The sequence below is a fragment of the Cynocephalus volans genome, chromosome 3 (assembly GCF_027409185.1).
Source record: "Cynocephalus volans isolate mCynVol1 chromosome 3, mCynVol1.pri, whole genome shotgun sequence".
Classification (NCBI taxonomy): domain Eukaryota; kingdom Metazoa; phylum Chordata; class Mammalia; order Dermoptera; family Cynocephalidae; genus Cynocephalus; species Cynocephalus volans.
Genome location: NC_084462.1, coordinates 130,983,500 through 131,003,785, shown reverse-complemented (window position 1 = coordinate 131,003,785; position 20,286 = coordinate 130,983,500). Strand labels below are relative to the sequence as shown.

Sequence of the window (20,286 nt, the reverse complement as noted above, 5' to 3'; positions counted from 1 at the left end):
AAGAACATTCCTTGCTGTAATGAACTTAAAGTTTATTAAAGGCAAAAGAATTATGTCTTAGTTCTCATTCTTTAGAAACAGAACTTTAGACGAGTGTTCATGTGCAATTGATATAAGAAAGTACTTGTAGGAGAAACTGATAATGGAACCAGAAAGCAGGAGAGGAAAAAGAAGAAGTTGGACAACGATGTGATTTCAGAATAGCTTCAACCCAGTACTACAAGGGAACTCGGGAGTGTAAATTATGTTTCAGAGTCTGTCCCAACTGGATGCAAAGTAGCAGGGTTTTCATATTCCACACTAATCATTCATTGACTAAGAGTCACCAGTATAGGGCATAAGCTACCAAGTTTTCCAAGGATTTACCTCTGAGAGCAATAACTCCATAGCCCCAGGACCTTCTTCCATGAGAAATAAGGAATCCTAGTGAGATACATATAGGAAGGGTAAAGGGTTTTAAGGGAATCAGGAAGATCACCAGATATCTGCTACAACATATAAAAAGCTAGTTTCTATAGCATTTGATAATTACTGTCATAGAAAGAATTGCAGGGTGCTATGGCAACAAAGAAGACAGGACATAATAGAGCTTTATGGCAAAGAAAACGCCTTCTAATAAAATCAGAGGGTGTTAATTAGATACTAAATAAAGGGAAAAAGGAGTCTCATGAACATGGAAGAACTGGAGCTGTAGAATGGGAAGAAAAAAAAATCTATCTTTGAAGCCTGTCATGGGGTTAAAATCAGAGGATGGAATATAACAGCATTTTGTAAACTTTTATAGAAGTAAAATCCTGTTAGTGGTTGTTTGGGTCCCATGGCAAATGCTTGGTTGTGCTACAAAATCAAACCCTTCCACAGTACAATCTACATTATCCCTACAGCATATCATACTTATAAGCATGTGCACCAAAATACACCCTCTTCTGTCACCTCTGGTTTGAAACAAAGCTAGCAGGCCCTGTCCTAGTGCTCCATATACATATAGGAAGTCTGATGCTGTTAAAGATAAGCACTAATTTTTTATGATTTCTCCAATTGCCTATTCACACAAGAGGTAAACATATTCCTCAAAGTTTAAGTCCGGAGAAAAGCCAAAGCAAAGATCAGAAAACGTAGTGTTCTCTACCTTGAAGCCTATCCGATATTCATATACACCCACATTTTCACCCCATTTCTTCCCTTCCATTTCTAACTCATCTTGCCATGATGGTTCCCTCTCCTTCATCACTCTGTTTTCTGACAGGTAAGATGACCTACCTGTGACCCCCTTACTGTTCTTCAGACTCCCTTTTTTTATTGCTACCATGAGCTTCTTATATGCATATATTAGATAGGAACTCTACCTTGTGGGTATCTTTTAAAACTTTCTATTATATTGATAGTAGTAGTAGTGGTAATAATAATGTTAAGCACCGTGATCTCTAACATTCTGGGCATACTAGAAAGGTTTAATATTTTATGCACAGAGATAGAAATTTTCAGGTTAAAATTTTGTTGCTTTGTCGGAAAATTGTGGTTTTTTTTACAAAATCTGATTTAGAGGCAGGTGGGACATGTTGCTATAATTTATTGTAGACTGATATGATTTATTAAAAATTGAACCTGTGTGATCTAGAGTCCTGTGCCATTCAGAATTCTATTTATCGTATTAAGTAATTCAAAGAGAACCTATTTTCACTGCAATTTTCCCTGATATCAGAGCAGGAGAAGAGGATAACCTTTATTTTCAAAACTCTAATGAACACTGTCTGCTCATAATCACCTACCATAGATATTCCTTTATACTATTTCAGGCTGACACTCTGTAAGTTGCTTTTTAGATTTAGCTCCCAAAGGTTTTAGTGGCAGATCATTCAGATAATTGTAGCAGATGAGGTGATGTTTGTGTTATTTTTTCTCTGGCCGCGTTTCACTGATGAAGGATCTTTCTCCAGAGTACAAATAATGCTGGAACAAAGCTCGGATTTGACCTGAGTATATTTGGCTTAACTCCTTGGCAACCGATAGAAAGTAGCTTCAATTCACACATCCTCATTCACTAGATATTAATTAAAGGAGGGATCCTAGAAGTCTCAGCACTGTCAACGTCTAAGTGCTTATTGAGTTTGTAGCATCTATGCAAAATTCTTTTTGGATTCGGCCAAGTCTATTTTTGATCTATGCTTTAGGTTTTTGACATTTTCCTAAGATTATCTCAGTCAATGTTGATTTTATTTAAGACTATATATAAGCAAAGATGTTTCAGAAGTATTATATCAAAAACAAAATAGAATTCTCTGTCGGGAACTGGATAACCCTAAGCTAAGTGTTATGTTCTGCAGCCTAATAGAATCTCCATGTTATTTCTTCAGATCAGGAAGAGAGTTACAATAAAAAATATTTCCTAAATTCTAGTATCTTTTTTTCCCCTGTTAATATTAGTTTTATGGAGATAACTGCTTAATGTTATATTTTGTAACAGGATTTAATCACCAGTGTATTTAATGGACATAAGAAAAAATTCATAATTCTATGGATGGAAGACTTTCTATACGTTTATTTAAGTGTCCTATATGTTGATTATATTTTTCAGTTCTTCTCTGTCTTATTTACTTTTTAACTTAATAGAAAAACATATAGTATTGCCTCATTCTCAGAAATGAGTATTGGAATTTTCTACTGCAGCTGCATATTTCTCAAGTTCTTTCCTTTCTAAGTTTGTTTATTTTATGTCTTTAGTTGCTCTGTACTTTACTGAATTACAATTAACGACAATATATTTTTGCTTTTGACTTTCAACATTACATTAAGTAATGATTTTCTTCCCTGTTAGAGTTTTTAACTGCAAATTTCTTATTAATTTAATCTTATGGTATAAAATATTGTCACTTCTGATTGACTGATTGGCTGATTTCAGTTTACCACTCATCCATGCCTTCTTTTCTAATCTTGGTTTCCAATCTTTAATTGTTACCTAATGATGAACATGCTAATCATATTGATTTGATCATCAGATACTGTACACAAATAGTCAACCTTGTACCCCTACATTTGTATCACCAAAAATAAATAAATCTTTTAGGGAAAAAACACAAAAACAAAAATAAATAAATAATTATAAAAAAATAAAATATTTGTGGCAGACTACATAAAAACTTGTTTTAACTTTTAAATTCAGTATCCCAGGTTTTTTCAATGGGCAAAGTCAGTCTATTCACATCTAGTCTATAACTGTTTCTTCTTAGTCTATAATGATCTATTGCACAGAATGCTGGCTGTAATAAATAATAATGCACTGTGTATTTCAAAATTGCTACAAGAGAAGATTTTAAATGTTTTCTTCACAAAAAATGATAAGTATGTGATGTGATTAATTTGTTAATTATCTTGATTTAATCATTCCATGATCCAAACATATATCAAAACAATCATATTGTACCCCATAAGCATACAGAATTATGATTTGTCACTTAAAAATAAAATTTAAATTTAAAATATATTTAAAATTGTACATTTCTCTTTCCCTTTGCCCTATTTTTGCTCCTTTTATCATATCTAGTCATTCCACACTTCCCACTTCTCTCGTTTTTCCTTCTGTTAATGGAATTGTGCCTTTTGCTGTTATTTTAATCAACAGTCATGCTTCTGTTGTTACTTGTAAACAAGATAACCTTCTGTTTCTCCCACAGAGACACACTCTCTCCCCTTCCAACTCTCCCAAAGTTTGAACAATAACTTATCTCAGTCCTCTTCTTCCCTTCCTTCCCCACAAAAGTTAAGAGTTTTACCTCTCTTTTGTGTCCTATTCCCACCCCCAAACTCCTGGGTTTTGGTAGGTTATTACAAATACCCTTACTCTATGTGCTTTTGGTCTTAAGAAATTTTATTTAGTACTTAAATATATATTACCCAGGCAAATTCTACTTATTCATTAAATGCACATGTATTAAGTACTCACCACCACATGCTTTTCTGTATCTTCTCCAAATCCAAGGCCTCAGATACAGTTCATTTGTTGAATTGTTAGAGTACCTGTCATTACAAGAATTTTTGTAAGGTGGAGTTATTTGAACCTTGAGGCTACTGAATATGCATGTCACTGAATATTTTTCTTTCACACTAAGAGGAATGAGATCTTAAATGGGTATCAGATATTGGGAGATGGCCCGTAAGGTGGGTGGATGCTATTCCACCTTTTTTTTTTTTTGAGCTTTCAGTGCTGGAGTTGAGAATTCTGAAGACAGGATTACCTCCCATACCACTTCAGAAATAACAGAATTAGATTTGGGTTTTTCCTGTGTGTGCGTGTGTGTGTGTGTGTGTGTGTGTGTGTGTGTGTGTGTGTGTGTGTGTGTGTGTGTGTGTTTGCGCATGCGCCTGTGTGTGTACACATTTAGTTTTATTGTAACAATACAATTTGTACATTTTTAACATTTAAAACTGAGCATTATCTTTCTTTTTCAGTGAAACAAAAAGAAAATTTAAAAATAAATAGAAACAAAATTACAATAGAGATTCTAAATTAATATCCTACAAGTTCTGCTGATTCTCCCATCAAGTGGCATGGCTCAAGTTATCATTAGGAGAGAATTTTATTTTAAAAGTGTCATCTTAAACTGTAAGGATGTCGGGTAAACATCACAATTAAACATGCTAAAGGAGAAGCCATGTTGTCAAAATGCCCACTTAACCAACCCAAAAATCTCAAAACCACCCTTTGCTGACCTTCTATAAATAAGCCCACTTTTTATTATTATTATTATTATTATTATTTTTTTTTTCGTGACCGGCACTCAGCCAGTGAGTGCACCAGTCATTCCTGTATAGGATCCGAACCCGCGGCGGGAGCGTCGCCGCGCTCCCAGCGCAGCACGCTACCGAGTGCGCCACGGGCTCGGCCCTAAGCCCACTTTTTAAAGTTTTTGTTTATTTTAACAAGAGAACATATCACATGTTGGTAAATGCTAACTGTCCGTATTCATAGAGACACTGTAATGTCTGAGCCCAGTGTACAGAGAAAGGAGGGAAAAAGCTAGAATTCTACATACTACTGCACAGGGGCCTGGTACCCTGCACCTTCCCGCAGAGTGAAGGGAGCAGAAGGTTTCTCTTTTTTCCCTCGAAGCACAATGGTGTTGAATCCATGCTGTTGTCTATGGAGACAGGAAGGGATAAAAATGAATTTGGAACAGAAAGGGGTAGAGATTCTTTTTCCATTGTATTCTGCTCAAGGCATTTCCCCCCAACAAGATGAGAACCAAGGTGAAGAGAAAAGAGATCTCAAGAAGAGGGTGACTGAGCACAAGAGGGGAAAATAAAGAAAAAAAAAAAAAAGACTGCAACTTGCTCCCAGAGACTGGAGAATTTTTTTTTTAAAGGAAGGTTGGAATCCATCAGTGTTGTAATAGTCATCTTCTCCTTCCTCCCTCATCAACATCTCCATCTTCTTCACCTTCGTCCTCCTCCCCGTCTCCATCAGTCTCATCCAATCCGTCTTCTTCATCATCATCATCAGTTAATCATAGAAAACCCAGAAAAGAATGATGTAAATGAGGTAAAATTTTAGGTCTGGAAATAGTTTAGGTCAGATAGGCTCAGCTCAGTGGTATCAGGGATTCAGATTTCTTCTGTGTCACTGCTTCTGTTTGCTTGACTTTCATTCCATGTCAGATCATTGTCCAAGATGGAAGCCAACAGAAATGTGCAGAAATATGCACAATGTTGATTGCTGCTTCCCTGTAAGGGTGTTTCTGCTTGAAACACACTGGCAAGAATGTAGCTGAATGGATGGCTGGGAAATGTTGTCTTTGTCCTGTGCTGATTAATAATTTGGACTTCAATTACCATAGAAGAAGAGTGTTAATATTAGGGCATGAGCAGTCCCTGACACTTTATACGTTTGTTCCTTCTACCTGGAACAATTTTCTTTGGAGACACAACTTTTATCAGGGTATATATGGTATATATGGAAGTTTCTTTTCTCATTAATTAAACATATAACTTGGTAAGCCCTCCCAATGACTAAGTTTTTATGTCTTTTCACTGCTCAGGAATACTTCCTCCTAGTATTTAGTTTCGAAATGTGGAGAATAAAAAGGGGAAATCTTTTTCCTAAGTGATTATTAGCATTTCTCTCTATTTCCATTTTCTACTTTCCCTAATTCCTATTGTTTCATTAGAGAATTGTATTTCATTTTTTAAACTTGCTTATGATAAACACAATAACACAATATTTGCTCATGGTAATATAAATGAAGTGTAAATAAGAATTTAAAATTAAAAATTAAAAAAAGAAAGCATTTCCACTATCCACTTCTTACTTCTACTCCCACTAATGGGGTTAATGTAAAGTTTTGTATGTTTCCTTGCATGAGTCTAATAAACATATTAGTAATATGTACACACATATACACATGCATGTGCTCTTTTTACACAGATGAGAATATTCTATGTTTCTTGCTTTTGATTTTATTAACTTAATAATGCATTTTGTATTTTAATTATTTTAATGACTGCATTTAATTCAATTTTAAAGTCAATCAATTTATAGCAACTCTCCTATCATTTGATATTTATGTTATTTCTAATGCCATACTATTACAAATGCAGTAGACTTATTTTTCTGCATTTTTGTGCAAATATATTAATAAGGTAAATTTTAACAAGGTAATTACTAAGTCAAAGTGTGTGTTTTCATTTTTGACATAGTTTACAAAATTATCCTCCAAAAAGGATGGTTGTACCAATTTACCCTTCTAATCCCAAGTATGAAACCTCAGCAATACAAGATATTATCAGTATTTTTGACTATTTGATAGATGAAATTTATTTTCACTTGTTTTTATTTATATTCTCAATTATGAGAGAGGTTAGGAATCTTTTCACTTACATAATGGCCACTTGCATCTCTTGTCTCCCCTAATTTTTTGGTTCTTATCTATTAGCTTATTCATTAGTGCACTGAAATATGTATATGTGTAACATATATTATGTATAATATATGTATTTACACACATTATGGAAACTAACTCTGAAATCTGACATTGTTAATAATCTGTTTTACATAAATAAAAAATAATTGACATATTAAACTTTTAAGATTTTTAGGGTTTGTTTTAAAAGCCTTGCTCACTGCAATATTGTAAACAAATTACTCCCTTTCTTCTTACAGAACTGTTATGGTTTCAGTTTTCTACATTTAAATCTCTGTTGTATCTGGAATTTATATTGTGTGAAGGGTAGGTTAGATAAACAGCTCTTTTTTTAATGAATATATAGTCAGTTGCTCTAACACAATCTTTTAAGCAATCCTCTCTTCCCTTCTTGATTTAAAATGCCACCTGTATGAAATCCTAAATCTCATTTATTAGTATGGCTGTGTCTGTACTCTTGACAAACAGTGGTCATTAAAGTGAGATCCATAGATCTCCAGGGTTTTCATGTGATTCTTACAGTGTTTATAAAGAAAAATGTTATTTTTCTACTGTGTTATGTTTGCGGTGATGGTGCAAAGCCATGGTGGATAAAAAGGTGGCACATAAACACAAAACAAAGCAATGACATCAAATTATACTAGCAATCTTTATATTCTTCACTATCATGCACTCACAGTAAAAAAAAAAAAAAAGAAAAAAGAAAACAAGAAATCAATGTCACTAAGAATATCCTTAATAAATAAGTAAAAATTATCAGTTTTTAATATCTTAAAACTTGAATATTTTTAATGTTCTGTGACAAAACGGAAAAATATTTACAAAGCATTTCTTTGTCTGCTAAAATTCAGTGGTTCCCTCAAGGAAAAGGACTTGTGTGATTGATTTTTGTGCTAAACTAGCCACCTTTTATTTCATAGAATACTGTTGTTACTTAGAAGGATAGTTGTGATACAAACCATGGTTATTCAGACTTGGGGTATGTGGCAAATATTTTCTCAAAAATGAATAAAGCGAGCCTACCATCCCAAAGAAAAAACCTTGACTCTACTTGTTGCCAGTGATAAAATACATGTTTTTAAGAGAAAAATTAGAATTTTGGCAAATTCACCAACATAAGCATGATGGTTTCCCAACACTTAAAGGCTATTCTGAAGATATTGGTGGTAAGATAAATAAATGTAACTTTTTTATATTGTGTAGTGAAATGTGTCAACACTTGGGAGGTCTGTATAACCCAGTGAATCTGTATTTTCCTGATGACTAATGCATTATAAGACCAAATTACACATGAGTAAAAGATCCATTCAAAGTGCAAAATAGACCAATGAAGTTTAAGGTAAGAGTACAAAAAGTTCATTGATAGAGCTTTAGGTTCCATTTTGCAAAAAAAGTTAAGAAACTACCACTTGTAGAGTTTTAGCATATTTTCAAAGAAGGATATCCACGGTTATATGAAAGGTGATTAAAATACCTCTCCCTTTTCAACTCAACTAAATATCAGTGTGAAGCCAGATCTTCTTCATATATTTCAAAGAATCATGTCACAATAGATTGCATGCAGAAGCTGATAATCCAGCTAGCTCTTTCCCACTAAGCCACATATTAAAGATATTTGCAGAACTGTAAAACAATGCCACTCTTTTTACTCATTTTGTTGTTGTTGTTCTGGAAGATATAATTTTCTGATTAAAAATGTTACTTATGTTAACATGTCATAAGCTTAATATGACATAAGCTTAATATGATTTAAAATGAGATAACACATAGTTTAACGTTTTCTCAGTCTTCATTTCTAATGCAATAATTATGAATAGATATAAACCCAAACAAACAAAAGCTATTTGATGTTCTCAACAAGTGTCTAAGACCAGAAAATCTGATAATTGCTGGTCTGTATCATAGTTCCTTTTCCCTCTTGGTCTCTCTGTCTCTGTCTCTGTCTCTGTCTCTCTCTCTCACACACACACACACACACAAACCCACATACACACACTCTAGCTTTTTCTTCCCCCCTTTTCCTGAACCTTATCTAATACTATGCCAGGATTATACAACTTAATCATTTTACATTAATAATATTTTTCTTAATATTTAAAAGAGCTAAGCCATTTCCATAACTCTTCTTACCCTAAATTTATTTTTATATTCTGAAATACTTATTTTTTCAAATCAACTTTAGTATTAAACTGTGATATTCAAAGAAAACTTGGTATCTTAATTGGAATTTAATTTATATCTTTGATTATACCTCAGATATATCAATTATCATAGAGAGATTCAGCATCTCTATACAAAGGCAAACTTATATAATTTACTTAAATTTTCTCTATTTGTTTACCTATATATTTTGAAGGGTAAGTGAAAATAGAATCCTAGATTTCTCCATGGAAATATTATGTATCAAAACAGTGCCCTTGTTATACCTCTATTTTTTATGGGCATGTTAGTAGTAAGTTTGCAAACTGCTTGAAGTCAGGAATCATGTCCTTTACTTCTTTGCATATTCCATGCACATAGAAGTTAAATAAATATGTGATCCTTTTTGTGACTTACTGAATTTTTATTAATCTCTAACTACAGAAAGCATTTTCATTTCGTTCACAATTAAGGCAAATATGATTATATTCATACTAATATTTTAATGATGTAGAGAACTTTTTAAAGATATTTTTAATTCCATTAGATCATAAATTTTAATTAACATTATATGAGAATAGATATAGAAATGGCAGTATTATAAGATTTCGGTTTTGAAGACTCAGTCTTTAGTTTCATTTTTCATGTTTCATCACATGTTAACCAGAGATTTCTCTTAGCTGTTTCTCAACTTTAAAATAAAAACAAAGTATGTTATACAGGATGGACAAGGAGAAAAATAAAACCAAATGCTTTTTACTGTCTGTTTTGTATCACTTTGCAGTACCAGCATGTGGCTTTTGTTCACACTTGATAATCTAAAATACACAAAATTTAAGTTGAATGCCAGTCATTACTACTAGAAAAAATGGTCTGTTATATACAGCTGTGTTTATAAGAATGTATTGTTTATAATGTTTTAGATATTCGAAGTGTTTTGGCAGTTTAATAGAAATGTTCTTGAAAAAGTTTACGTATTTTTGAAAATTATTATTGATGTAACAAGAATTCTAACTATTAAAATAGACAAATCATTTGTGAGCTTATTAAAGCAAAACAATTAAAAAATGCTTTTAACAACCAGGTGTGTAAAATTATACATAATCTCAATAAGCCGTTATGGTAATATGCCTAAACTATCCAAATCAAATAGGAAATTTAAAATAAAATAATGAAGAATGTCCAAAAAGAAAATGATAGATAGCCTACCTGTACTAAAAAAGGAAAAAGTATCTTACAAGGTTTGGAAAATATAAAAGGAAATTTTTAATGCTCTATAAAAAGGGAAACTAATCAATATTTTCAGTGTATTACTGATGTTTAACTCCTTTTATCTAATAATTTATATTTCCCTTCACACTGATTAGGCTATTGATGAATTCTATGAAATTGAATCTGAATTATATACACTATATGATGATGACATTACATTTAAAATTTTATAATTCCATTGTGTAGATAAATTTTAAATTTTTTAAAAAAATATTTTGACAGGAAAGGCAATGTAGCAGCTCTGAAAGTGAACTCTTGAAATGAGTAATTGCTATTTGATTTTTCTGGGGGAAAACCAACCTAAAGTAACAATCTTTGTTGATGCTTGCTCAGATCAGGTGGACCAAAACAGCAGGAAGTGCCTCTGACAGATTCCAAGACTCAAGTGTCTTCAATGAGACTTTGAGGATTACAAATATTCAGCGACACCAGGGAGGCCGGTATTACTGTAAAGCAGAGAATGGCTTGGGGTCCCCAGCGATAAAGTCAATCAGAGTGGATGTGTACTGTAAGTAAATTTCCCAGGACACTATGATTATGCCTGGTATAGGTTTCTTCTGTCCTACAATGATTGTTTTCTCAAACACCATAAATATAGTTCTGTTTAGTTGAGAACAGACAGGATATGATGATGATAGCTCCATTAATACATTTCTGAAGAAAGGAATCTATTAGAAATTTTCACCGTTTTTATGGTTTAATAGTACATATTAATTATAGAATATTTAGGAACAACATTATCAAAAAGACAATAAATATTACTGGCAATTCCAGCAATAACTGTTAGTGTTTTAATGTATATACTTTTAATCTTTATATATAAATATACACATGCATTTCATATTTTTATGAGTTAAGGGTCATGCTGTATATACCATAACTTGTGTTTGTTCATTTTGCCTATGTGTAAATACAGGTATACTTTTTTTTTTTTTTAATGCATTTATGTGAGCAGAGCCATCTGAATTGGCTTGTGAATTACTAAAAATCTCTATGTAGAATCTGTTTCTTCATCCAACCCTGTTGAACATAATCAGCACTGAACCTGGGCAGTGTTGGGCCACCTGAAAAGTGTTTGTTGATTTATTTTTTGTTTTTCATCTCATTTTTCTCTTTTTTGCTCTTGGCAAATATATTTGAACTCTTACTGGTCTCCTTACTTCCTTCCCCCCAAATCAAGGGCCTGCATTTAGTTTAGTCTTTTGTGAAGATTTATCTTTATACAAGAACTTGCATTTTGTTTTTGAAGTCTCTGATGTTAGAATATAAGGTATTTTTATCTCTCCTTAAAGTAATTCAGACATAAGTAACAAGTGACGAGTTCCTGTTTTTCTATCTTCCTTTCCTTACCCCTTCCTTTTTTTCAATGTAGGGCAGATGTTACATAGTTAGTAAGGGGCTTGAAATTATACATGATCTATTTATCAGACCTTATGCTGAATTTCATTTAGATTTTCAGGTGACTGGAAAGTGGGTGACAGAGCTGCATTTGTGATTTGCCTTCCACATTCAGGTGCATGCTTCCCTCCTGAAAAGGATGGGAGAGTTCATTTTTCATTCTCTCCAGTATCTTTTAGCCCCTAAAACACTTCTGACAATTTTGGCACCTTCATCCCATGTGCCACTCTTCGCTATCATTATGGACGCACAGGTTGGCCATACCTGTACACTTCCCAACCAAAGATAGCTCCGGCTTCCCTTTTTCTGACCAAATTTTTCCAGTATTTTTGTTTAAATATAATTTTAAATTAAACTAAATATAACTTAAATGAGTTAAATACCTCTGTAATATAACTTTCTGGACTACATATCTCTGCTTTTTCTTATTATTGTAGTTTAGATCATGAAGTTTTAAAATATACATCTTCAGTACCTTAAACACAAGTGTAAATCTAAAAAGTTCTGAAAATTAATAGATGTATTTTGTTTTGTTGGTTTTTTTCTTTTAACTTTTGTTAGTGAAACCTGATGTGAACTAGTGGCAAAATCTGACCTGAAATGACTTGAATAGAAAAATAGAAAAGACTTTATACTCTTTATTTACTCTACATTGTATGAGTAATTACATGTTTCGCTCAGGAAATGTTTGATTACACAGTATAGCCACAGATCCAGCTGGGTGTGTTATGTAATAGATCGTATATGCACTATATTATCTTTATAAAATCTGAAAGATTCTGAAACACTTTCCCCAAAGGTTATGAATACAGGATTGTGACCTGCATTGCTATCACAATAAATCTGATAATAAAAAACAAATTGTATTGCTGGGTAAAAATTAAGTACAAAGGGAGAAATCACATTTTTAGACTTTTGAAAAAATATTTTTCTTTCCTCCTTTTACTACAGAGACTTTTTAGTGCTATTCTGCATGACACCTACTCTTTGCTGTCTGTTCATAGCTCTTGCTGTCCAGTATGGGCTTTGCCTATGAATCTTCATTCATACTGCACATCTTGCTGGAAATGATAACACGGTTCCCCAAGCTCTGCTAGTCTTTTAAGACTTGAGTCATCTTCTGTGTAGCCATGCCTGAAGGCACTAGTTCTGTTACCTTCTTCTTCGACTTCCTTTGGTGTTATTCTCATACAACCTGGACTTGACAAACATCTTGTTTTATGTTATTTAAGTGAAATGTCACTGTGATGCATTCCACATTGAAGTATTATTTTTAGTAATTTTTGGTGACTAAAATTTATTAGAAAACTGTCTAAAATTATATTACTTAAGAAAATAATGGATTAAATTCCGGGCTCTATGAATAAATGTGACATCTCTCTAACATAAATTTCCCAGAGAATGCTTTACCTTCATCTCCAGAGAAGATCTTTTTAATATGGAGATCTAGACATAATTTTTAAATAGTTATGCCTACTCTTGAAGACTTGAATAAATAAATTTCTTTAGATAGTAGATTTTCAAATATGTTTTGACTGATAAGAATATTTCACAGTAGAGAAAACAAGATTTGAAGAACCCATGTGCTCCAAATATAACCTTGATTGAAAACCAGAGTATTTAGGTTCAAGTATGTTTTCTCTACATGGATCCTTATAATTTAAAATATGCTCTATCATTATTAGTAAGGACTTGACTAGCATATTAATGCTGTTTGCATTTGGCAATGTTGGTGTCTAAAATTAGATTATAATACTTAAGATTGATCTGTGATTGGATTTTGATTTGATGTTGGACTGTTTGATTGAATATAAATATTCCTTTTTGTCAACTATAAACAAGTAAACAACTTTATTTCAGGTATTTTTGCTATAACTGTTCTAGGAAATGCTAAAACTATAGGACCAATTTTTCTGTTTGGAGCCGTGATTTTAGAGTCGCCATTTGCACTATAGATTTCTATTTCTTTTTATAAATTTGTTTCACATGTGGAACTTTCATCAACCTTGGTACGTTGGTAGAACTTGGAACACAAGATGGACATACAATACAAAATACAAAATATGAAAAAAAATGCAGTAAAGCTGATTTGCAGCGCCATACTGAAGCAGCGTATGACTTATTTTAATAAAAATAATAATAATAATGTTAGAATTTATCCTTGAATGCCTCATGATGGGTTGTCTTTAGAAACTGCATATAATGTATCAATGTATGATTAATACATGGATTATGTTTTATACTACAATACAATGTATGCATTATTTAACATTGATCTATATATATAATATAATGCCATCAGTAGTCTTGGAAATTTTCATAATAGCAAAAATGAATATCTCTCATTAAATTCCATGTTCTGATCATAAATTTCTATATTTTAGAGCTAAAAGCTACTTAAAATAAATTTAGTGCTAATCACTCATTATTTTGATGAGGAAATTTAGGTTTCAGAAAAGGACTTGCTACAATGATGACTGATATAAAATGAGGTTCTTTTTTTTAGGTAAATATTTTGAAATATTTGTAAAAATATATTAACATTTTAGTCACTTTGGGAAGATTTATTAATCTGCATTAGTAATTTTTTCCCACATAATTTTCTAAAATTTCTTATAGTAAAAAAAAAACTGGGCTACAGAGATTCTATAAAAGAAGTACCAAATGTATTTTTTTTACTGTTTTAATCAAGAATATGATTTTTGAGATTATAACCTTGTTCCCCAATTTATAGGATCTATAATTTTATTTTTTAGGAATTCTAAAAGCACTTAAAGAGTTCTATGAAATATAATTCCTTAATAAAATTATATTTATAGTCTGGTAGCTTTCATAACCACATAAGAATTAATTTTTTCTTCCAAAATTTGATCTGGTCATTCATACCAATATTTCTGATCAAAAGCTAATCAATTACAGTTCTTCTTCATGTGGGAAATAGCCAACTCCTTCGTTAACTGCTCCCCTGCTAAACACTAGAAATATATTTTTTTAAGAATCTGAAACAGAGAAACGTTAAACGAAGAAACCTGAGTTATTTCAAAAAAGAGGCAACATACTGTAGTTAATCAGAGTTATTAAATGAGTTTACCTACTAATCTCAGTCCCTTCTCACATTTGGTTCAGAGAATGCTGGTCACCAGTTTTAATGCCGTCTAGGCAGGGGATTGGAGGATTCTCTGTAGGAAAACTGACAAACCACAGAAAAAAAGGCTACAGATCCCCAAAATTGGGGGCCTTGGTTAAACAGGCCAGCTAATACGCTAAAAATGAAGCCTACTCTTGATCGACAAGGCTACCACTAAGATCTTATGTAATAAGATATTTAAGACAATTTTCCAACAGAAAAGAGAGAAACCAAAGCAAAGAAATGGAAAAAAGAATTCAAGAAACAAGAACAATGCTGGGAGCTAAAATACAAAGCAAAACCAATTATTGATATTTATAATTAGTATTCTCAGAAAAAAAAAGAGAAATTATTGCATCCATATAACAAAAACAGGAAACTATAAACAAGGAACTTTCAGAGAACATCAAAGAGCTCTTAGAATATTAAAAATGTTAACATAAAAGTCAATAAAAGGGATGGAAGATAAATTTGAAGAAATCTCACAGAGAGTAAAACTAAATTTTACAATCAAAGGGATACTACATTAAAAAGAAGAGATAAGAAAATTAGAGGATTAATCCAGCTGATTTAACCTTTGAATAATAAGAATTCTAAACAGATACCATTGAAGTGAAGAAATTATTTTTTAAAAAAATTAAGAAAACTTCCCATGATAGTCGGACATGTATTTTCAGTTAGAAAGGGACCACTAGATGCCTAGCATAATGGAGTGAATAAAATCCACACCAAATAACATCAACATGCAATTTTAAAACACTAGGAACAGAGTTAAGGTCTTAAAAGTTTCCAGAGAGTTTTTATTTTTTCCAAAATTCTCACATATAAAAACATTAGAAATCAAAATGGCACAGATGTTTTTAATAGAAATCTGGAGACTCAAAGGCAATTGAGTAGAGCTTTTGAAACTCTGAAGGAATTATTTCCAGACTAGAATTTTCTACACAGCCAGACCTTTTTTTCCCCCCAAATATTAAGGAAGGAAGACATTTTAGGCCTATATGATTTCAAAATATTTTGTCCCATGTACCCCTTTCTCAGTATACAACTTTTAGATATATCCTACCCAAACTAGGAAGTAAATCAAGAAAGAGGAAGAGATGTAATCTAAAAAATAGAAGATTATTTATGGGAGAATATTGAAAGGAATCCCAGGATTATAATGAAGCAGGACACCATGATAGCTGTTCATTGGACTTCAAAAGCAACCAAGACAGATTGAAGCTAAAGGAAAAAGGTTGCATGAAGGATGTCTTCAGGAAAGAGATGCAACTGGTGGGTTACCTGAGGTTTTAGAGAGAAAAAGCATTATATAAATATATGGAGGATGGGAGAGGGTTAGTATAAGAGAACTGAAGGCTTCTTTTCCACAGAAAGGAAACAGTAAGACAATGCAAGAAAAGATTTTTTTAAAATCTATAAATAGCAGTTAAACATTTAGAAATATGAAGGCAAAGTCAAATATGAGTAGTTAAGAGATGCATTAGAAAAGGTTGTCTCAGGGTATTGGAAATACTTGAGGTCGTCTTATGTATAATTATTTTGCTTTTAAACTGTGTGCATGCATAGTTTGATTTTTTTAAATTTGCAAAATATAGATTTGAAGATTTTACCTTAGAGGTCCCTGTTATTAAGCTCCTAAAAGTCAAAATGAATTTTATTCCAAATTTTATCAGAAGATCACTGTCAATTCTAAAACTTAAAACTAGATTTATACTCACACTTTTTCTTAATTATACATAAGAATTGATATTTCTTGATATTAACATCAATTAAAGTGGACTGAAAAGATATTATCTCATAAGTAAAGGACAGGCAGTAGCATAGGGAATGTTGGTGCCATATTCTAATTTTTTTTCTAGATTTTTTAGAATAAAACTATTTCAGGTTAATCTCCATTACAATTTGTTTACACATTGTTTAACATGAAATATTTAAAAAATAACTTTTGACTCTGCATTTATTCAGCAAATATTTGAGTGGCTATTCAAATATAGCTTCATTGAATTTTATGGGTCTAAAAAGGAACTTATTAAATAATTTGTACCTTCAATGAGTTTAAACTACTTAAAGAGACAAAGTGAAATATGTAATTCATTTAAATGGAATACAGATGTTAAGCAATAAAGTTAATAACATAAACTATGTCAAATAACAGTGAAGGATGTGCCAATGGAACAGAAAATATAGTGCAGGGAGTAAAAGGCTACTGCAGCCTCTTATCATAAAGGAAGTAGGATTTACACTGTAGTTGGAAGGATGAATTTTGAGAAGCAATTGTCCCTGACATTATTACTACATGTTTTTTGACAGCTTGTGTCTTGAACTCTTTTTTTCAAGGATGTTTGTGTAGTGAACAGCATTGGACAATAGAGATAGTGTATGCCTGCAGAGAAGAGGGCAGATTTCTTTCCTGATCAGAATAGCAAAGCTAATGTCTACTTCAGGGCAATTTTCGGGTAAGTTTTCTAACAGGACCTTTTTAAGGTGGGGAGTTCTCTAAACTCAGGGTTTCATAGCTGTGTCAGAAACCCACTGTTTGCACAGCATTTACCTGGACTGTTCCACACTGCCCCATGAAAACTGAGAGGAATGGGGAACTTATGAAAACATGAAGTTCATACTTCCATCTGAGACTTTAGTAGTAAAGTCTTTTGTCTCTGACCCAGGAGTCTTGTATTTTCTGCCAGCATCCGTGAAACTCTGGCAGGCTAACCGGTTAGCCAGCAAGTAGGGAAAACATCAGACCCCTCACAGTTCTTCACAGAGTAGAGTTTAAATAAGTAGAAGGGAAGCCAAAGGTATTCTTTAATGGGTGAAAAGTTTAATTACACACACGGAAGGGAGAACAAACAGTGTTTGGGAATATAGTGGTTAAGATGATGGGTTTGGTGGGGGAACAAGAGCTTAATTTGAAAAATGGGCTGTTAAATTGTGTTGTACTTTTACTGCCAGTGTTTTTAGACCATATGAATGTTAATCCGCCATTTATGTAAGATGTAAAATAAAGATAATTCTATCACTGCAGAATTACTAACGAGTGTCAACGTTCTCCTACTACCAGTATTGGTTCATTTGCCTTGTCTAAGAAACAGTGGTCACTCATTGAGACACCCAAGGTCCATCTTTGGAGGAAGAAAGAGTATATTCTATGCAGAAAAAAAGTATGTTCACAAAATTTTAAAGTTCTTATCCCAAAATATATTTGTTACCTTAAGATTCTTGAGGACATTTAAACAATTTTCTAAGAATGTGTTCACCTAATTCACATATTCTCAGCCATGACCATGTTACTCACAGAGTAATAGAGGTCATACAACTTTAAAGGTTAGGGTTTGATTAAAACTTATTTTTAATTCAAAAAGAAATTAGATTTAGAAGCATTAGCTTAATAAGTTTTCATGTGTGCAGACACTGTTCACACAAGAGACAAATCATTTCCAATAGTCATTAAATATTTTATAAGCATTCTTATTTCTGAAACATATCCCCCACTTCAATTTCACTTATGTAGATGTCTGCATTTCATTATATTCAGAAAAAGCAGTGATTTTTTTTTTTTTGGTCTTTGTCTAATAGATTTATTTATTATGTTTCCACCTGAGAAATTAGTGGGGGATTAGGATGACTTGTTACCAATGTATTCCACAAACACAATTTACCTATGTTAGAAAAAATAATTATAAACTGAACAGTTAAAAAATACTGATAGTCTTTTATTGTATTTTTATTGGACCCATCAACATGACTTCTGTATAGAAAATGTTTAGGAAAAGGACTAGAATGATTAATGGGAATTCTGGAAGCATGGCGAACCTTGGAAAAAAACTAATGTCAGGTCAATCCCATTACGCATAATCCCCCCCCCCCCACCATCCTCCCAAAACACCAGCTTTGGGTTTAGAAAGTCTTAATAATGTTTGATGTGGTAGTTATAATGTTTATTAAAATGGGTTGCTGTCATTATAATTACCCTATTAATAAAATTCAAGACAGGATTTTGTAATTTTAGGTATGCTACAGGTGAAGAAATGCTGGCTTATCTGTGATGTTTACTAGTGGGGCACTCAACCAATCTAATTCTCAAATAGTATTAGAGTCTAATAAAAGAGCTCAGTCAAAAAACTTTACCTGTTCACCGTTTCTTATTCAGAAGACATAAGGAAAGAGTTCCTTTTAAATCAGTTTAGTCCTGTCTTTATGATGCTGATTATTCTCCATTCACTACTGGTCAAATGTACCCTTTAAGATGTATTCATAGAAAACCTACTGGAATCCTTCCCACATACCACAGAGACACAATCAGAATGGCAACCAGCAGCTTTCCCTTAGTTGCTCTTGCATCTGTTCCTGCTGCCTTTAGATTCCCGTGTTCATTCACAGCCCAATTCAGAAAATCATAGACGTTCTGTGAGCCTTCTGGACTGAAGGCCCTGGAAAGCCACTTCCAATTAAGTCATCAGTTTGTGATGTTAATTGAGAAGCCGCTCTATGCAGAACACTCTACCAGAAGCTCTGGTGAGAGGTAAAGAAAGAACTTGGTTAAAAATTAGGCTACTGAGTCTAAAAAATTAGTTTGTCTATTTAAAGTACTAATGGAAAAGTGATACAAAAAAATGACATCAATTAGAAAATCCTCCTACTAAATTTATTAAAGAGTCAAGAAAATAGATATAATTATTACACCAATGTACATTTAATTTCCAGGTTGTTACTTGGGTAAAAACTAACAATTTTTGAGCAAACTTATTAACTGAAAGTTTGCAATGGTTTTCAAATGTTGAAGACTATTCTAATGTGCAACTATGTTTATATTTTTGCTCTGATATGTTTGCAAGTAAATCGAGTAAAGTTTCTCTCTCAACCATCTAAAAATTATTTATAATGACATCTGTCATTTTAAAGAGGTAAATCCATTGATTAAACTGAGTAAAAGGCCCTTAGAGACACAGGGCATGGACTGTGCGGGGTTAAATGGTTAAATGTTGAATCAACCAGAGAATGGAGATTGGCATCTAATGTTCTGATTTCCAGTCAGTTCATGAACCCTCTGAATCTAGCTTTCTCTCTGAGGGCAAAGTCTGCTGCTGTAAACACTGAATGGGACATATGTTTCATTAAAAAAAGGAAAAAAATTAGTTTAGCAGAAGGGATATAATATGTACAAATAAAGTGCTTTGAATAAAAAGGAATGTATGAGGATGCTTAATGTGATTTTTTTTACATGTTTTTAAATCTGGCAAATCTGAGTCACACAGAAGATAAAGTAAAAGTGTGAATAGTAAATTATTGCTAGTTAAATGTTTAGCACTTGAGGCCGTTATATAACTAATGCTTTCTCTGAATTTATTCAGAATGCATTATACTATCTAATTTAAATGTATAACAGTCCCAAGAAAACCTAGCAACCTTTGCTTCTGCAATTTGGTCTATGGC

At 32.5% G+C, this 20,286-nt stretch overlaps 1 protein-coding gene across 1 annotated transcript in view; it reads left to right on the top strand.

Annotated features, from left to right (window-relative positions):
* Positions 1-20,286, top strand: part of MDGA2 (MAM domain containing glycosylphosphatidylinositol anchor 2) — an 800,938-nt gene that overhangs the window by 427,575 nt on the left and 353,077 nt on the right. The window contains exon 3 of the mRNA XM_063091085.1: positions 10,659-10,833. Coding sequence (XP_062947155.1) covers positions 10,659-10,833 — 175 coding nt within the window. The remainder of the gene's footprint in view (positions 1-10,658; positions 10,834-20,286) is intronic.